Source organism: Nelumbo lutea, chromosome 8 (genome assembly GCF_056320005.1).
Source record: "Nelumbo lutea isolate HS-2025 chromosome 8, American lotus-T2T, whole genome shotgun sequence".
Classification (NCBI taxonomy): domain Eukaryota; kingdom Viridiplantae; phylum Streptophyta; class Magnoliopsida; order Proteales; family Nelumbonaceae; genus Nelumbo; species Nelumbo lutea.
The window spans coordinates 21,191,095-21,211,816 of record NC_142691.1 but is presented as its reverse complement, the minus strand read 5'-3'; the positions used below and the strand labels follow the sequence as shown (position 1 = coordinate 21,211,816).

The 20,722-nt window shown below is 38.3% G+C and overlaps 1 protein-coding gene and 1 long non-coding RNA gene across 3 annotated transcripts; one reads left to right on the top strand and one right to left on the bottom strand.

The window, feature by feature from the left end:
- The first annotated feature begins 1,867 nt into the window (after nucleotides 1–1,867).
- LOC148843267 (uncharacterized) lies at nucleotides 1,868–4,132 on the top strand. Its single transcript, XR_016103692.1, has 2 exons — nucleotides 1,868–2,835; nucleotides 3,246–4,132. It is a non-coding gene; the product is annotated as an uncharacterized LOC148843267 (long non-coding RNA).
- A 468-nt stretch (nucleotides 4,133–4,600) lies between these two features.
- On the bottom strand, nucleotides 4,601–19,751 carry LOC148843266 (uncharacterized). 2 transcript variants are annotated; one of them, XM_088956912.1, is made up of 4 exons: nucleotides 19,498–19,751; nucleotides 17,228–17,407; nucleotides 8,079–8,852; nucleotides 4,601–5,954 (listed from the first exon to the last, which is right to left on the bottom strand). In XM_088956912.1, exons 2-4 carry the CDS (start codon nucleotides 17,357–17,359, stop codon nucleotides 4,974–4,976), a joined length of 1,887 nt encoding a protein of 628 aa, XP_088813038.1. In that variant the 5' UTR covers nucleotides 17,360–17,407; nucleotides 19,498–19,751; the 3' UTR covers nucleotides 4,601–4,973. The 2 variants fall into 2 exon arrangements, with proteins under 2 accessions (XP_088813038.1, XP_088813039.1); XM_088956913.1 differs by lacking the exon at nucleotides 17,228–17,407 and having other exon boundaries at nucleotides 19,498–19,734.
- Nucleotides 19,752–20,722: the final 971 nt, after the last annotated feature.

Here is a 20,722-nt window from a genome sequence, read left to right as displayed (position 1 = left end):
CCTGAAATGGTGAGAGAGCAGAATTGGTTTCAGAAGGGGTCTTAAGGAATAGGGGTTGTGAATGTGACCCTTTGGCTGAGTTGTTAACTCTACTGAACTCGGTATGTTTGGACCCACATTCAGCTGATAGTCGTATTTGGACTGCCCCACTATGGGTACTTTACATGTGCCTCCTTTAATGCCTTGACCTCTCAAGGAGTTGGGGGGTTAATTCACCCTGTGAAAGAGATTTGGAGTACACTAGTTCCACCTAAAATAAAGGCTTTCTACTAGGAAGTTTCTCATGGTAAGATCAACACTTGTGATGTGCTCCAAAGAAGAAGGCCCAACAAGTACCTTTCACCTCATGTATGCTTTGCAAAGAAAATGGCGAGACTATCCCCCATTTACTATTCTCCTGTCCTTTTGTGATTTGTGTTTGGAGGCATTTTTGCTCCCTCTTTGATTGCAGGTGGGAACCCCCTCCAGATGTGGCCAGCCTATTCAGCCCTGATTTCATGAGACAACCAAAAAAGAGAGGAAGAATAATGTGGAGGGCAACAAGAGCAGCTCTGTTGTGGGCCATATGAGAAGAAAGGAATGGGTTGGATTTTCAAGGAAAAGCATAGCACAAAAGAAGATACAATAAAAAGTATAAAGGTGAAAGTAGTGCATTTGGTAAGTACACTGGAAGCTTTTAAAGCATTTTCAATGGATGATATCCTAAAACCATGGGGAACAGTGACAAAGTCCACAATAGTGAAAGACATAGTGGTGGCGGAATGGAAATCCCCTCATATAACAATGTCAAATTGAATTTTGATGGAGCTCTGTGGGTAACCTGGGACCTCAGGAACTGGGGGTGTCTTTAGAAATGGTGAAGGTGTGGTGATAGCCACGTAATCAGGACCGGTTGGTTATGGGGACTTGTTAAAATCTGAGATCCTATCTCTCTTACAAGAGTTGAAATTAGCCAAATAGCTTAGAATGAAACAGATGGATGTGGAAGGAGACTCAAAGCTAGTTATCAGATGGGTGAGGAGAACGACAAACAAGTTGGCTGATGTCCTATCAAAGCAAGGGGTCCACAGGGAACATCTTTTTTGGCAGAGTTGTAACGGATTTTATAAATGATTGGGTTACTGGATAAGATCCAACTTCCTATGAAATGATTTAACAATATTTAATGAAAATAAATTCCTGTTTCTGATAAAAAAAAAGAACTCAAAGAAAAATCCTAGTCACAGAAGGTTGCATGGATTTTGGCTGAACGTGGAGTTCCTTCTTAATGAATTTGACATGCTGTTGGCTGAATGTGGAGTCGACCTGTTGTATATCACCTCTAATAGCCTTGCCATTTCCCTAATGTCCCTAATTTCATTTCCTTCAGGTTGATTTCTTGTATTAACCCCAAAATGATTCTTCACTATACCTCACAACTACTTGCCTCAGAACTCTATCAATCATCATTTGTCATTGTTAAATCAGGGTGTGATTACTTTCAAGCATTCAATTGTTTGAACTCTCATTTCAATGCATTAAGTGTTACTTCTCTTCTTCCAGCCATCATTGCTGCTGGCACAACTACGGTGCCCAGATTCAAATACAGAAACATATGTAGAAAAGGGGGATATGACTCCACTTTCTAAAATCCCAAACACGTGTATACGTATGTCATGTAACATGCTTCCATTGAGAGAGTTTTTTGATCAATAATCTTGTTGAGATAGTTGAGAATAAAACACAATTGGAAGGAACTCATCTCTCAAGCAGGAAAGGAGGTTTTATTAGAAGCAGTGGTCACACCCATTCCAAATTATGTCATGTCCTGTTCTTGTTGCCCAAGAATATTTGCAGGCTTTTAAAATGCACCTAGAGAAGATTTTGGTGGGGCTCAAGCAAGAATGAGAGAAGAATAGCTTGGGTGGATTGGCAAACAATTAGTAAAAACAAAGGGTCAGATAGACTTGGCTTTAGAGATCCTCATTATTTTAGTATTGCTCTCGTTACCAAGCTTGTGTGGAGGCTCTACACTGAGCCCAGTTCTTTGTGAATCAAGCTAATTAAAGTGAAACACTTCCCTTCTTGTAGTTTCCTTTCATATAATGTTAGAAAATCTGGTTCGTGGGGATGGAAGTGTTAAAGGGCTGTGCTAATAGGTGAATAGAGATGTGTTAGAGGGTGGGATGACTGGTAGGTGAATAGAGATGTGTTAAAGGGTGGGATGACCCCTGGTTACTGAGAGTTTTTTTTTTTTTGTAAAAGGTAAGGTAATTTATTCATTCAAAGAGACATTACAATAGAGCCCAGGCCATTAAAGGCTGCCTAGGACTACCTCAGGTTACAATCTCATCCAAGACTGAGAACAAAACAACAAACACAAATTCTGATTTTTAAAATCCTCCATCGCTGACACCCAAGACAATAACTTGCCCACAGCTTTCTGCACTATTTCATCTGGACTTTTAGATTTACCATGGAAAATTCTGTTATTTCTCTCAGTCCAAATAGCCCAAAGTACAGCTGCCAGAATGGTGTTCCAAACCAAATTTCCTTTCTTGCTGAGACCCTCAACTCTCTAACAGTTCAGCAGCTCCTTCACTGAATTTGGTTACTGCGAGTTTGTGGGTTCAGAATAATGGGACCTGGGCCCAAATACCTAGCTGTTAAGGTCATGGATGACTTTTGATCCTAGCAGTAGACAATAGAAAATAGATCTCCTTAATTATATCTTCCTTGCTATGTTGATTCCATTCTGCAAATTAGTTTGGCCAGATTTGATTGGAAGGATTCTCCTTACTGGAATCCGAATCCCAAAGGCAGGTTTCTGTGAAGATGCATACTTTCTTCTAAAAGGTAAGGAAGAGTATAATCAGGTCTTATTGTCTAAGTTTCAGTGGAAGCAATTGTGGTCCATTCCTACAGCTCCCAAGAAAAAAGCTTTTCTTGTGGAGGGTTATCCATTATGGTATTGCCCAAAAGAAAATCTCTTTAGAAGACACTTGGACCCTTCTTGTAATGCTTGCTTGCAGGTGCTGGAGTCTGTTATCTCATTCGTCGTGGGTGTGATTACACTTGTGTGGTTTGGAAGTAACTTCGGAATTAGGATGGATAATACTAATAGTTTTGTTGACTGGATGAGACCCATGATGGATTGCATATCTCTAAACAAGCATGGCAAGAGTCTTACAATTCACCATGCTATTATTGTCTGTTGGTTTTTGTGGAACTCCTGACCCTTCTAATATAATTGATCTTGCTTTCAGGAAATTTTGGGAGAGGAGGATTTGAAACCTGTTTCAGACTGTCAATAACATCAATGGTGGGAAATGATGAAATGAATGATCTGACTTTTCGCTCTCCACCAGCAGTTCATGTGGCCTTTTTGGTGCTGCAAACTACGCTTCATGTGTGGCCTTGTCCCCCCAGTTTTGGATGAAGCAATTGCTTTCAGGGAAGGGGCTATTCTTGCATCTCTACTGTCTGAGGGTGTACTGCTTTTCTAAGTGACTATCAATCCCTTATTTTGGCCTTGAGTAAAGGGATACAGAATTTTGATAGAGAAGATAAGAACATAAGTTTATTCTCAAAGATATAATGCACATATTAAAGCACCACAAATGTTCGTTCAATTTTGTGCAAAGGATCACAAATGGAGCAGCTCAAACTATGGCCATGCATTGGAAGGAATCTGGTTTTCTTATCTGCCTGAGCAGTTTCGTCCTTTACTTGAAGACTGTTGGCTAGCTTATTGGTTTTGATTGTTTTTGTCTGTAGATTTCTTAGGTGATGCGTTGTTTCTGTTGGTGTGTATGTGTGACTGTGTTTTGGATTTGGTTTATATGCTTCTTTCTTCTGTGGTTTTAATGAAATTTCTCTTTTTGACCAAAAAAGGGATCAAGAGAGAAGCAAAAGGGATAGGTGGAATATTGTTGCTATGGAATATTCCACCTATGTTGATTCCATAGAAAATGGATCTCCTTAATTAAAGGGTGGCGTTTCCGTGTTTCATTGAGTGGTTGCAAGGGAGTGCTGTAAGGTGTGTTCTGTAAGTAGAAGTTAGAACCATATGTAAGACCAAAATAGCCTTTTCATTTGTAGGAAGAGAAAAAGGAAAGTTTAAAGAGCAGTCGTTTGGGTTCTTCCCCTTTTTTTGTATATTGACTGTTTGAAGATTGAAGTAGCAGATTAGAGACGTACTTGAAGATTGCCTTTTGGGTTCATCCCATTAAGATTGAAGAATCATTTTGATGATAACGAACCTTTGAGTTCCACCTCTATGCCGAACTTATCAAATCTGAAGAAAAGTTAGGGCTATATTTAATTGATTTTATGAAAATACTACATATGGCGTATTGTTTAAATTTTAAAATTGTTTATTGGTTAAGTGGCACAAGAGATACAGGTTAATATACTTCCGGGTCTTTGGCATTAACCACTAATCAATTTATAGGCCAAAATGGAACTAATTATAATCGGATGATATTAACCATAATCAATTAGCTCCTCTTTGAGTGGCCAAGGATACAACTATACAAAGCAAAACTCAAGAAAACAGTGGGAAGTGCAAGTAAGGTTTCAAAAAATATCAGGATAACTGTTGTTAGGGTAAGACCATGGATTAGCAACAAGAAACGAACTTCTGCAGCAGATACTCTACAGTAACAGCTTTTATAATCACGAATTCTCTGAATTTACATCATTGGCTTGGTATCTGGTCCCAAGTCTTCTGACCTCGTAGAAGAGGTAGAAACAAGATCTGGACAACATTCTGTTGTCTCAGCATAATCCTCCACTACGTGTTCCTCACCATTAAACTTCAAATATAAAAGGAGTTCTCTGTACAAAAGGCTGACTTCATGATCAAATGGTGGTTATTGTAGAGAGAATGGACTACTCTTCACTCTATATGGTTGTTACCTTACACCCTTCTAATGAAGGTTAAACTAAAAATAAGACTGAACTATACACGATGAGCAGACTCTCTTGGGTGGTTATCGGGGTCTTCTCAAGGTCCTTCCATGGGGTGATTTTGTCCATCTCGTTGTTTCATATACAACACCTCCATTTCTGTAGCTAATGCATCTTTTTTCATGTAGATTCCGTGTCTTGTCACTGCTCATACAATCTTCACTTGATCTGCTTGACTCTTCTATTAGGGTGTTAATACCCTTAGACTTGGTATCAGCCCAAGATTTGCAGGGTGCAAAGCTAAGCAATATCTTTGCTGCAATGCTTTCACGTGTTTCTTCCACATTTGATTCATTCTGGGGGTGCTCATTGCTTTCTCTAACGACAGCAGGTTCCTCCTGGCTTTCTGGAACTTCAGAGCTTCTATTTGGACAGTCACTTTGATTCTTCTGCTTGATTTCAGTATCTGGAACAGAAGAAGAAAGAGAACTATCTTTGATGAGATGAGGTTCTTCAAATTCTGATTGAATTCCCTCTGCAGTAACTTGGCTTACTTGAACTGGCTCACCACAATAAGAACCATGTATAGGGCTTCCCGTGATTGTGGAAATGTTGTGATCAATTTCTCTACACAAATCTGCACCTTGGGACTCTATGCTACTACTTCCATGACCTGAGTAGTTTGGGTTCTCATGCCCACCCTCTTCATTTGTCTGGGAGCTCAAAGCTGAAGAATATGAGTTCTGTTTTCTTGAAATTGAGTTTAATCCTGAAGGAGAGTTCCCTTGGATGCAATTGCCAAGTTTAATTGAGTCACACTGCATGGGTTTAAGAGTATGATATCCTTGAGGGGAAATGACAGGATCTGTTGAAAGTGAACCTTCATCATTTGAACCTCTGTGCTGTTCACGCAATTTTAAATTGGGTATTATGATCACACTGTTACTTTCTAGAAATTGATATTGCTGGACTGAATCTGGATTACTTCCACTGGCTTGCTCAGATGTTCCCTTGTATTGTTCTTCGCATTCGGCAGACCCTGAACTGTGATCTGGAGTTAACCTCTGAGACATGTGCCAAAGAGAAATGTCTTTCAGCTTGCTTCAAGTAAGAGATTGCTTAATAAGTTACAATAAGGACAGCGTTCTAGCATACAAGTTAAACAAGAGGAATGCCTATTTTGAGATGGTAGGGCAGGAAGATATCAGTCTTGCCTCTTGCCATAATTCTATCACAGATATAGGGATTGAAGCCCATCGTTTGGAGGCTCCATCAAAGAGACTTTGTAGCTCTAGTTTGGATAAAATTCACTAAATAATCATTGAGATAGAGTTTTCCGACTCCATACTGGGACAAGGCTTTGACGATGACAACGATGATGATGATGAACCATTTTGATAAAGTCTACAGAATCATGATCCAGAATATTTGGAAAAAGGAAATAACCATTATTAAGGTAGTTGGAATCAAAACTTATAAAAAAAAAAGGTAGTTAGAACCATAAGGTGCAAATTGCTTAAGCAGCAAAAACTTGACTCTTCCAATAATAATGTTTATGGGTTCAGTCCATGGATTTAAGTGGACAAGATGGTGAAAAGATACTTTGCAGGCTAAAACTTATCCTCCTAGGAAGGGAGGGGGGGGGGGGGGGGACAAAAGACATAGGAATGTTAAATCTAATGTATAAACTATTCAGAGATTGGTACTCGGGTGCTGACTTATCACCTCATTTGTAACTTTTATTTTTTTAATATTTTTTTTTTCTATTTACTTATCAATATATACATATATATATATATATATAAACTGGTTTCTACTGTTTCAATTAAGTTGGAACTTTGGCGTGTTCATGGTCAAGATCATCCACTTGATGCAAATTCCAATTTGGACATAACAATCCATGATCTATGATAACTGGATACCTGCACAAGGGTGCTGTATCATGTTCGATACTATAATTTTTTATCAGTATTAAGAAAATATTTATTAATAATATAAAATTAAAGGTGTATACATGTGCCAAGAACCGCATCCAATGGGCCTACATTTCTTCCAACCATTTCATCCCCTAATTATGATTTTCAACATCACAATCCCCCTATGAGGGATCTATACAGTCGTATTCCTTTCCGTATCCAGGTAACATAGTCCACGGTTGCTACTTCAAATGTGAATAACTGTATGAAATGGAACCCATGCAGTTCCTTGTCTCTAGAATATCCATATTAATTAATACATGTACAATGAGCCAGTGTTGATATGAGCCTTAGGAGAACTCACCCCTAAAAGCTAGCTGTTAGAGGGAGGGAACCCAAGCACATATATATCCCACAACAGCATCCCATACTACCGATGTGGGATACCTCACATTAGCATCCCATACTACTAATACGGGACAAATGAATCGTAACAAGTGTCCACTGCTCAGTTTGGAAAGAGTACAAATATGTAGAGTGAAAAACCTTGTATTTTGTATCTATTTGCATTGTACATATTTGTATCTGTATTCTTTCCAAACTGAGCATTAAGAGCAAACATGTTCTGAAAATCATAAGGTTGAATCATACCATATCATAAAATTATTTCTGTTTTTACAAAATAAAAAAATTAAGAATAGATATACTAAAAATTTAAGTATTTATAGAAAAGTAATTTTACCCTATTTTTTAGCCATATCTACCATATATGTACTTAAAAAATGATTTTACCACCTGTCTTGTACACTAGAATCCTAAGATGATATACCAATCCACACTATGACTCCCTAACCTACATATAATGGAAAATAAACTCAATAAGCAATCTAAAAGGTCTTAAATAATCTAAATAATCATTTTCTAGTAAAGAGCTTTAGAACAAGATCCTCTTGAAAAAAATTATAAGGAACAAATAAATGACAAAGTAGAGAACCAAATCTTGATTGAATTGATTTGAATTGTATGAACTATACAAATTATAAGATTCATAATCACAAGATTTTTGTGGGAAAGGATTCAGGCATAACATTCAAATCAAAAACCTTGAGATTCATGATTCAAATTGTGAATTGTATTGTAAAAAGATTTAAACAACTATGATTACATAATAAAAGAATAAGAAAGATCAATTCAACATGTCAAATAATTTCCATCCATTTATGCCAAAATAAATCCATTCATGAATTATATTCCATGAGATTAAGATATAACCTGATGCAGTGATAAAGGTTTTTCAGCATATTGGTTATGTGAAAGCTTTGCAGCCTCAGTGACAGCAGAATTCCCAACTCCAGTATGGTGATTCCATGGAATATCATGAATTATGTTGTTCTCTGAAGATTTTTCTAGAGGCTGAAAGCCTGTTGTGCATTCATTAATATTGACTCCATAAGTTTTTCTCTCTAAAGCTTCATTACAGGCTTGACGACTCTCTGATCTTGTTTCTGAGAACATTCCAAGAGCTAGTTTTGGATCTCCAGATATCAAAATTGGAGAGTTCACTTGAAGAACAGATGGGTTGTTTGCCACTACTGAAACCTGGGCTGTTTTTGACGTTCCTTCAGACAAGCTGGTGGTAGCATTTACTATTTCAGAATTATTTACTTCAACTTGAAGATCAGACTCATCCAGATACTCTTCTGGGGGTCTTTCAAGGTCAATAACTCTCCTTGGTTTGTTCTCAGTATTAGAAAATATATTTTCAGTATTATTCATCCATAATGATGTTTTTGAACCAGAACCTATAAATTCTTTCACTGTAACAGGATGCATGGGCCGAACATGTGATGCTTCTTCATACGATTGAGCAGAAACAGAAGATATCCTAGAAGGTTTTCCTTCTGCAGTTGAACCATGAAATTGAGCTTCCCTAATTGCGACAGTTTCAGAACTAAATGTCAATGATTGTGCCTGGGAATAGATCCTCTTCCTTAATTCTTGCATTGCTGATATCTGGATTTCATAGAGCTGGTGCAGTGCCTGGACCTGAAAAAGAAATTTACTTTAAATACAAGGGAACAACTGATAAGAAATCTGGTGAAAATTCCACCATAATAACAAATTGTTATGTAGTATTGGACAATAAACTAAAAGAAATAACATTGTTTAGAAACTTCATTCTTATCATTAGAACAGCCATTGTGGATAATAATATCAAGGCATGGATGCAACATAACTGGTGTTCTAAAAGGAAAAGACTTTTTTTTTTTGATAAATGAGAGTGGTTTTATTAATTCAAAAAATAGTAGTACATTCAGCCTAGGAAGAGGCACGAGGTGTTACCTCCCCCTAGGACTGGGTCATAAACACTAAACAAACACAAGCCTAAAACACAGTTACAAAGTGGCCCAAAACAGATCTCCCCTTGACACCCCTTGCTTGGCCAAAGAATCAGCCATTGCATTTGCTGATCTGCTGACCCACTGAAACCTGACTGATATTCCTTGTCAGCCATTTAACTTTCCTTAACAGATCCCGGTAGCCCCAACAAGCTGTCTCTGGATTTGTAACCAGCCCACTACTACCTTGGAATCCCCTTCTACTGTCAAATTATTCGCTCCAAGTTGACTGGCCATCTGTATACCTTGTACCGCTGCTAGTATCTCTGCCCTTACAGAATCACCAACACCCACTGGTCCTGAAAATAAAAACAACATGTTGCTATCTTTGTCTCTCAGAATCCCTCCTATTCCAGATGGCCGTGTTACCTTGGCAGCTACCATCAAAATTCAGTTTTACCACTCCATTCGGTGGGGATTCCCATTCAGCTTGCGATTTGTTCTTTGTGGAGACTGTACAAGCCACTGCTGCCCAGTTTCTCCTCAAGTCATCAAAGGAGTAATCTGCCAACAAGTGTGAAGATTTTAGCCACGAGACTGTCCTTGTCATTATGCATTCCTTAATTTCAGCAAGACTTCTTTCCTTTTCTTGAAATATTCTAGCATTTCTCTCCTCCCATAAAGTCCACAAGGTAGCGGCTCTGATACATTTCCATATTAGCTTCCTTCTTTACTTCGGAGGTTCCACCTGCACCCAAATAGTGCAACAACCCAGTTCCAAATATTGGCAGCAAAAGAGCACGACATCAGTAAATGGTTACAGTCCTCATCCTTCACTTTACACAAGAAGCACCAATTTGGGGACAAACACAAGTAAGGCTTCTTCTTTTGCAAGTTTTCCACCGTATTGATCTTACCCAAGTACCCAACAAAACACTGCTATTTTAGGAGGAATTGGCCTTGACCTCTTTAACAAGGAACACCTGAGAGGAGGAGTTGGAGCAGAGGGCTTTAAAGAAAGAAGCACAAGTGAAGGAGCCAACTGAGGTTAGAGACCAAACCCTTTTATCCAGGTTAGGGGGGTCCAAGCACAATGAGTCTAGAAGCAACAAGAGCTCTGTAACACAAAGAAGTTCTTCATCCCTTAACCCTCTTCGAAACCCAAAATTCCAGTTTAAATCCAAAGGGCAAACCGGGAGGGATTGGTTTCTTTCTAAAGAGGAAGATGGAATAGAGAGAAGGAAAGCAGTCTTTTAGGGGTTGAGTGCTCACCCAAATATCTTCCCAAAAAAGAATGGAGTTTCCAGAACAGGCATCATACCTTACAAATCTGAGGAACTTTGGGAGAATGCCATAAATAGCCTTCCAAGGTGTTGTGAGCGAACCCTTCGGGATACCTCCGCGTCCCAACCTGATTCAGAACAGCCATGGATACTCTTCACTACTTCATGCCACAACATTTCCCTCTCCAAGGGCCACCTCCAAAGCCACTTACCTAAAAGAGCTTCATTCTTACTCACCACATTCCCTAAGCCTAGGCCTCCTTCATTTTTGCTTCTACTCACCACCTCCCACCTAATGAAGTGATCTTTTTTCTCTTCCCCAGGTTCCCATAAGAAGTCCCTCATCAGTTTTTCCAACCTCTTTGCCTCCCTTTTAGGAATTCTAAAGACTGACAGGAAGTATAAAGGCAAGTTGGCTAGAGTTGCTTTAATCAAAGTAACTCTACCCCCTAGGGAAATATAGTTTCTCTTCCAAGTTGTCAATCTTTTTTTGAACTTTTCCACCACCGGGTTCCAGAACCTACTTTCCTTTGGATTTGTGCCTAAGGGAAGTCCTAGGTAGGATAGAGGCCATTGAGGCCATGTGCAATCTAACGAGGCTGCTATATACTCCATCTCCTCTCTACTCAAATTCATTCCCACAACACAACTTTTCTCAAAATTTATCTTCAAATTTGAGGCCCTCTTAAAGTGAATTATCAAATCCTTCAAATTTCTTACCTCCATCAAATCACAACCTTCACAAAAGATTATTATGTCGTTTGCAAATTGAAGATGGGTTACTGAAACTCTATCTCTACCTATTCTCCACCCTCTTAAGGATCCGGCCCTATCCACTTCTGAGAGAAGTCTACTAAAAGCATCAACAACTAAAGTGAATAGGAAAGGTGACATGGGGTCACCTTGTCTAAGACCCCTGCTAGCTGGGAAGAAACCGTTAGCTACCCCATTGACTAGGATGGAGTAATGGCAAGAGGAAAGGAAACCGTTTATCCATTTGCACCATCTATCCCCAAACCCACACTTCCTTAGCACGAGTAATAAGAATCTCCAATCCACTAGGTCATAAGCCTTTTCAAGATATAGTTTACAAACATAACCTTTACGACCCGATCTCCTCATCTCCTCCACACATTCATTTGCTATTAGGATCCAGTCTACTATTTGTCTCCCCTGAACAAAAGCTCCTTGGGCTTAGTTGATAAGACAAGGAAGCACTTTTTTAATCCTCAAAGATAAGACCTTAGCCACAATCTTGTATACACTAGTCACCAAACTAATAGGTCAAAAGTCCTTTGGATGCTTGGCCTCTTTCTTCTTGGGAATTAAGGCTAAAAAAGTAGCATTAACTCCACGACTAATCAATAAATTATCCTCGAATTCCTTGAAGACCTCAATCAGGTCTTCCTTGATTATGTCCCAACAATCTTGAAAGAAAGCCATTGTGAAACCGTCCGACCCTGGTGCTTTAGATCTGTTCATGGAGAAGACAACTTTTCTTATTTCTTCCTCCTCAAAATTCCTTTCTAGCTAGCTTCTACTCTCTTTTGGAAGCCTCTGCCAGGCCACACCTTCCAACTCCACACTAGGACCTAGGGGCTTCCTTAATATGGATTTGAAATGGCCAACAAAACAATTGGCTATCCTCTCTTGGGAATCAAGGACTAGTCCATCCACTTCCAGTTTGGAAACTAGGTTTTTCCTTCTCCTTCCATTGGCTAGTTCATGAAAAAATTTAGTGTTCCCATCTCCTTCCTTAAGCCACCTGCATCTAGACTTCTTTCTCCAAGAAATTTCTTCTCTCAAAATGACTTCATCTAACTCTCTTTTCAATTTCCATCTCCAATCTCTATCTTGAGAGTTTATGATTCTTTGGGATTCCTTCGTATCTAATTCCTCTATTTGGGTCATCAAAGAGGATTTCAATTCTTCTATTCTTCTAAAATGCTCCCTATTCCAATCCTTCACATGTGCTCTCAAACTTTTTAGTTTTTTAAGAAATCTTACTCCTTTCCACTTCATCCCCCTTAGGTCTTCTCTCCACCATTCCTCAACCTTCTTTACGAAATCCAGGTGAATTAACCACATGTTTTCAAACCTAAAGGGACAGGGTCCTTGCCTAAACAGCTTTTGTCCTAGGCCAATGGGGCAATGGTCAGATGTGACTCTAGGTAGAGCTCTTGTTATCAAGTCCTCCCACTTGCTTTCCCAGCTTTCATTGAAAAGGAACCTATCTAACTTGGAGCAGGTTGATGTCTCTTGGAAGTTGGACCAAGTATAGAGGGCTTGCAACAATGGGAGTTCCTTCAGCTCACAATTATTAATGAAATCATTGAATCTCCATATGCTAGTTGTAATGACCTGTTGGGGGTTATTTTATTCATTCGTAAAACGAATTACATTGAAATCCCCCCCAAGAACCATGGGCCATCCCAAATCCCTTGAATCCCATAAAGTTCTTTCCAAAAATCATTCCTTTCTCTATAGTTGCATGGTCCATACACATTAGTTAGTGCCCAAGTAAATCCATCCTCTACCATCTTGAATTTTAACGACACTGAAAAATTACCTATTAGCTCCTCCAAAACCTCCACCGTATCCTCTCTCCAAAAAGTGGCAATGCCTCCCAAAGCCCCCCAAAAAGGTGCTGAAACCCAACTTATTCCTCTAGATTTCCATATGCTTCTTGCCCATCTTCTATCAATATCAGCTAATTTGGTCTCCTATAGCATCACTATATCCGGCCTTTCTCTTCTAAGGAGGTCCTTAATTAGCCTTCTTTTCCTAGCACTCCCCACGCCCATCACATTCCAACTGATGATTTTCATGGAGATAAGAGAATTGACTTCCCCTTCTGAAGTCAAGCCCCTACTTGGAGGGTTTCCTTCTCTCCCCTCTTCCACTAAATTCTAAATCTCCTTCTATATCTAAGATCAACCTTTCCACCTCTGATCTTTTCTTCTTCCTTCGGTTGTTTATTGTTCCAGATCTACTTAAGACTGCTTTTGTTATGTTCCGCCCTTCCGCAATTCCTTGATTTTCCTCCAAAGATTCCTCTTTTTGCCTATACTCCTCAAGGAAAGCACAAATCTGTCCCCAAATCCTCTTTAATTCCTCCCTCTACATCTTTCCCAAGATTAATTCATCCAACTTTTTTGCTGCTTTGAACCCCCGTTTTTACTAAAACTTCTTGAGCCTCATATTTTCCTACCATTTCCTCTTTTTTCTTGTACTCCTCCAAATACATACAGATCTGATCCCAGATCTTCTCTAAAAGGAAGAGGTGGATCAATGGCATGGTCTCCATGCAACATAACTGGTGTTCTAAAAGGAAAAGGCTTTGAAAAGAAGCTATTATTAATAGCTGATCAATGAAATAAGAGGTGGATCAATGGCATGGTCTCCATGGTGCAATGAAAGGCCATCAATGGAATTTTCCACCACTTTTTAATGATAGCAAGAAAAGTGATGCATATAGCCGATCAATATGAAGGCTGGACCAATGGCCTGGTTTCCATCTTTGGGATAAACTGGAATTATAGGGAAGTGGAGGACATGGTAGATCTTCAGAAAATCAGTGTCTGACCTCTACACCTGGAAAGAGAGGACTAGAGTTCAGATGTGGAATAACTCTGGGTTATTCTTGGTCAGATCATTCTATGGGCATATAACCAATTCGGTACCGGAAACCCTTCCCCACCAAGGAGATTTCTGTGCCCCTGGTACCATTGAAGGTTCCTTTTATGGTGTGCTTAGCCATGCCAAATAAATGTATAACAAGGGACAATATTGTCTCACGTGGTTTGAGCATTACCTCTAAGGCATGTGTTTTCTGCAAGTGCAGTCATGATTGGGAATCTTCAGATAACTTTTTTGTGCATTGTCAATTCTCTTCAATCTTATTGACACATTTCTGCAATATTTTAAGTTTCAATTAGTGTGCACCAAGACCACCAGGGAAGTCATCAGGCTTAAACAAGAGAAGGAGAACCTTGGGAGCACCATTCATTATCAGTTTCCTGCTTCGCCTGGTCAGAAAGGAATTTAAGGATATTTTAGAGAAAAAACAATTACTAGAGAGAAGGTGGACAGAAGAGCTATAGCAATCCTTCAGGCCTTATTCTCTACATCTGTTCACAAAGCTGAAAGCTTTTAGAGATGTGGACGACCAGACCTATTTGAGTATGAAACTTGGTTTGTGTAAATTTTTTAGAAGGGAGATAGCTATTTTTCATTGATGTAGAAATTGTTTCTCTGTATATACTCTCAAAGTACAGGGGCTATACATGTAGGCATTTTCTTGAAATGATTAGAATAATGCAATACCTGTCATAACAACTTACCTATCCAATGAGCCCACTATCATGTGCCAAAGCAGAAAATGGGAATTTCATCAAAGGAGTTTAAATTTGTTTGGTGATTTTTTTTTCTTTGAAAGTTTGTTCACACACTTCTTAAGTAGGGTTTGAATATGAATGGTTTCAGAAAATCTACTTTAAGTATTAAAAATTTTTGAATATCCTATACATAGGATGGGAAATAGAAAAATCCTATTGGGGTGAACATGGTGAGAAGAAGGAAATTAAAGATCTGAATTGTAAGAAGAAGATATTCAGACCTGAATAGAGAATAGAAAAGAAATAATGTACCTCCAGAAGAAAATGAGAGAAAGTAGAGAGAAAGAAGATCAGACCATTGCCCACAGGTAATCTCAAAATAAGCTCCTATTCCATTCATTCATCTCTTCAATTCCAATATGATGATTCTATTTATAGGCTAATCGCAAGGCAACCTAGTAGGTAACCCATGGGGTAACTAATATAAGTGCTCTTAACACCTAAAATAATTCTAATTACACTTTAGTAATTTTACTGCAACTAAACCAACTAAAAAATAATTCCAACAATGACCAAAAGAAATGGAAAGAATCAAATCCCATCATGTTGACACCTCCAGTAAAAAGACCACAAATCAAAACATGTCAGATTTTACAAGATCTTGGTCTTGTTGGTTAGATTACTCAATTACCTATCTACTGACACCAAAATCATGCAAACAGAAAGAAAGAAAGAAAGAAAAATGACATAATTGCATCTTCAACTTTTCAAAATTTAATAGCTCTTTGATATCATTTATAAATTGAACCTTAAAACGAGTAATCCTTATCCTAAGAAACTAACAAACTAGAAAATAAATGAATAACCCTTTTCCTATGACCCAAAACGTTATGATATTGCCATTGGTTGAAGAATATGGAAAATCTTGATTCCTCTTTCCTAGATCTTTCCCTGCTTCCATTCCCACAGCAACTCTATAGTTTTTTTTTTTTTATCAACATAGGTCAAAGAGACTTTACAATAAGAGTATATACAAGAAATACAAATCAGCTAGGCAGAAACCAGCCTGCCACTCCCACGAAGAAAGGCAAATGTTGTAGCATTCTTTCCCTGGATAGTGAATTTGCTAGATAGAGTTACTTTTGTATCCATCTAAACAAGATATTCATGCCGGATGCCAAAGACCACATATTCCTAATAGAAGTGACGATACAGACAAAGGACAGAGTTATCCTCCTTCATCCAACCCAATTACAACCTGAGCCTGACAATTCCCTCCAATTTCTATATTCTAATCTATTATACCCAAAATTCTAGCTACTCTTAGCAGGGACAGTAATTCCTGTCTAGTTTTTGTTAGTAAAAAAAAAAAGCTAAATTATAAAGTCTCTTATAGACTGTTCTCTCAAGTCTCAGCACAATAAATTCATTAGGTGATCCATTATTGCTACAAAGCAACTTCTGATGAATAGGTGGGTTGTTCCAACTTTCAATGCCTAGCATGACTCATTAGGACTATTAACCAGAAATGCTCCCAAAGCAACTTCTGGTTGTTTCCGTATTAACCAAGAGGGGATACCAGAAGCTCCAGTTCATCTTGAGAATGAATAGAGAAAAGTTCCAATATCTTTCACCACATGCCAATTGACGAAAAGGTGCCTGCACCTCTGTCTTTCACATGACATCTGGCAACTTAAATTGCCGTCCTTAAGTTTGTCCAAGGTAATCTTTCCTAAGGCTGACAACCATGTGAATTCTTGATGGGGTGTATTTTAGATGTGTGTATCCATTTTTCGAGTAAGCTACCTCTACATTTTTGGATGATAAGTTACTCAGCCACAATTTGTGTGACCTTCAGATCAGCATATTGAGCTACCAGTATGAATCTCAAGGCATGCAGAGATTGCAGAGCTCAAGTATTTCCACAAGCCAAACAAAAGATGGTCATTAGGAGTAATCTAATCTTTGAGATGGTCAATGTTCAAGGTATTGCATTCTGTAGTGCAGTATGTTGCCCCTATAGTGTCTTGCCTTCGCTACTAGCTGATACTATTTATAAGTATGTTTATGGGATAAATATGACCTTTAGAGCCAAACAGGGGATATGCATGTACACATCTCATTCTCTTTGCTTGTTCTTGCATTTTATAATTGGATAACCATCATAAGAGAAAACTTTGAAATCATTTATTAACCAAAACGTTTAAAATGGATTGCTGCAGCCTTTTTACGCTAAATACAATAGCATGACTAAATTATTTTCTCTCCAATATGAGAGCCTAATAACTCAGCACCAACTTTTAATTGGACAAAATTCAAAATTGTTTACCACTCACACAACCAAAAAAAAATGTAAAGAAAGATAAAACAAAAGGAACAAGAAGGAATAAAAAACATAGAATATTCTAGCTCTTTCTATAAGCAAGCATGCAGTGTGCATGTAAAGGGAATTGACTCCAAACCTGTTCTTTGAATAATGCTTCATGCCGCATCATTATAGCCCGGATTTGGTCCATGCTTTCCTTGGAAATACTTAGAAGATGAATTCTAGAATTGGACATGCATGCATCCTTAGCAATTTTCATGCTTGGCATTAAGGTTGTTTGGACCACCAGTGGATAAACTCATAGCCATTATATCTCCTGGAACCTCCAACACAAATCATGGTTATTATGGAATATGGATACCTGCAGACCTTATGTTTGGACATATCTAATCAATGCAATAAATTACAGGAGAATTTCAAAACTTAAACAAAAAAATGAAGAGAAGAAAACTTGGTACTGATTTCTCATCCAAGCCTTTACATTATTTGGCACCAGAGAATAATGTAAGCATTTAGTCCAAATCCATGGTTGTCCAAATAATTGCCATTTTCAATATGTAATGATTAAAATGAGAAGTTCATGCAGTGTAGCTACAATTTTTTTTTAAAGAAAAAAGAAAAACAGTGCAGTATCAATTATCTAAATTGCACTAATTTATTATCAAAATGCATCAATAGATTTTAGGCTGTAATTCCACCCTAATTTTGTACTATACAAGGAAATTCTCCCCACCACAACCCAAAAGAAAAAAGGACAGAAAGACCAATTAAAAGGCTTCCCATATCATCATCATTCTCAGCACTGAAGCTCTACAGTCCATACCTCATTAAATTCACTCCCATGCTTTCTGTTGATCTTCCTCGTTCAATTTCCAGATGGCAATGCTACAACAAGGTTTGCATATAAAGAGAGCCTGCTATGAAGTCCTAACAAAGCTCAGTTATTTCAACAATACACAGGTGAGGATGGCTTGCTATGCATCCTTAATCTTGCAACCCAATCTAGCCTACTCATCAGCAATGATGTTTGTTTCTTGGTATCCATTAAAAAATAAGCAATGTTGCGAAGAAGAAAAGAAACATCCTTGTTTTGTTATGAATATGCAATGATCTCCAAGGACCCCTTGCAGCCCTTTACCTGGTAGCACTTGCAGAAACTTCTTCAACTCCCAAGTAAAATCCTTACAAGTAGTTTCTCTAACCCCTGAGGAAAATGAGGGGAAAAAAGGTCTCTCTATCTTCAAAGGACAATGAAGAGCCTCCATTATCACTGGTTTCTTTAATTTTTCTTCCTCTTCTCTTCTTATAAGTAATATTCTTTTTGTACCATTTATGAGCCCACTTTACAAAAAACACACGGAGAAGACCCAAGCTATTCAGGCCCCATAACCTTATGTTGGAGAACATGTTCTTTCCTTGATAACATTGGCATCTTGTCCACCTCCATCATCACTTACTTTTTTTTCCTGCACTTCAGTTATGAATAGAAGAATCATTGCAACTTTTCAATTGACAATGAATTTTATCTTCTTAGCACATCCATTGGGTACATTTGCCAGTGGGGGTTCATGATTATGGTAACTTGCAATTGCTTACTTCAGTGCTTGCTGCCAACAGCTCAAAACACACAGTTACTACATTAACAAACATATCTAATATTTAATTATTTGCAGTCCCCAAGCCAGCATGATACCTATTCCCGGTGATTGCAGCCATTAGCATCTTGCTGCAATCTCCTTGCGCTTCCTTAAAAGGCTTTTTTCTCTAGCCACAGTTCCCTGATTTATCTTTTTTTTTTATAGGTAAACTTCAAATTTTAGCACAGTTCCCTGATTTATCGTGCATGGCTGCAACTCTTTGCAGCTGCATTCTTTTGCAAAGTAACCCGTAGCGATCATTCTGGGATCACAATCAGGGAGAAACCCAGTGGAGATTTTAAACTTCTTAGCGCCTTGATATTCCTTCCTAAATCATATAATTTAGAGTAACTAAATGATCCCTTTCGTGTAAACCTGGATTATGCCAGGATCTAAATATGCAAGTTTTTTTTTTTTTTGACATATTAAGTTCTAAGGATGATCTTGTCAAACTTCTGCTTACTTGCCCAAAAATCTAAAATTAGAACTAAAACAAATAAAACCATTAATAACAAAAACCGGGTCCAACGTCATCTTGCAGATTATGATCCAATGCCCGAAACAATAAGGCTGGAAACACAGAATAGTACAACACAAACTCTGAAAACCAGATGAGATATTGCATTCATCCTCAAAAAGTCAAACCCAACAAAGAAATAAAAAGAAAACTAAAGCCAAAAAAGTAAAACAGAGAGCATTTAATGAATCGATAATGAAATGGTTTTAGTAAGAGCTCCAAATCATTTCAGACAAGCAAACAGAGGCATACCCAGATATGAGATCTGACGTCCGGTCGTCAGTACGATGCCATTGCTGGAGATGTTTTGTAAGAAGCAAAGTTAACCATCATCATCAACAACAACAGCAACAACTTCATTATCGATTCAAGCTATGAACCAACAGACGGAGAGAGAGGAAGAGATGAGCGCTGAAAGATAGAGATTGAGAGAAAAGAATGAGAAGAAAGCGATCGCCGAGATTCCGGGTCTGAGGATTTTTATTGCCCATAAATCTGGCGAGGGTGAAGAAGACGAGGTTATAGCCTCCCATCTAGGGCTGCAGCAAGCTAGAAAAGTTGCCACGTGGCAAAACAAGACAAAAGAAGAAATCAAAGTCGAATGCCCGATTGGATACCATTCTTATTTTTTGTATTTTTCCACTCTCCCAGATATTTTTATTATGTCGGGTCGTCACTCGTCTCCTGGATGGCTGGATCCGTCCTCCTCTTCTCCTAGCCCTAGGTATTCTCTACTGGTTTAGCCACGTGGAGAAAAAAAAGTAATCAATCTCCACCGTCGAATAAATCATTATGTCACAACCGTTGGATGATGGACCAACCTGGAGACGAGAGATCTGATTCCGTTGGCCATGTCCTTCTCACCAGATATGGATAAATAAATAAATAAATATTATTTAGATAAAACTTACAGATTACCGGCCTATACTACTAGCAGAATGACGCTTAGCCCCTCATCTTTCATGTTGAATAATGACCCCCCAAATTGATTTTAACATTTTGTCTCTATTCGTTAATTGGATTGACGGAAGAAATTTATTTTCCAAAACGCCCTTTCAAGATTTAATGGGTAAGAGAGCAATAGACCTATTCATTGGCCGGGTAGTACGATGGGCCCGGCCTGATTGAAGCCGGGCTTGGACAAGATTTCAGGCCCGCGGGTTCGGGCTTAGACTTAAAATATCAGGCCCGATTTTTTTCGGGTTACGTCTGGTCCGAGCTCGACTTGATAATGTATTATATTAATAACATATATTTTATATAATAAACAAGCATATATAATATATTTTTTCTCTTCTTTCAAGTAATAATGAGAATTTTCATTATTTTTGTAGGTTTTGAGGTCTTTTAGTATAAATAAAATAACTTTTAATTTAATTAAAAATGAAAAATCTTTTTTTTTCTAAATTTTTAGTTGGGCTCGGGCTTCAGGTTTTATAGTCAAGCTGGGCTCAGACTCAAGACCTAGGCCCAATGG

Excerpts from the sequence above, each read along its gene's own strand:
- LOC148843266 (XM_088956912.1), bottom strand. The coding sequence starts at position 17,359 with ATGCCAAGCATGAAAATTGCTAAGGATGCATGCATGTCCAATTCTAGA. Across the intron at positions 8,853-17,227 it reads AAGCATTATTCAAAGAACAG|GTCCAGGCACTGCACCAGCT; the intron begins GTTTGGAGTCAA and ends TTTCTTTTTCAG. Across the intron at positions 5,955-8,078 it reads AACCTTTATCACTGCATCAG|AGGTTAACTCCAGATCACAG; the intron begins GTTATATCTTAA and ends CACATGTCTCAG.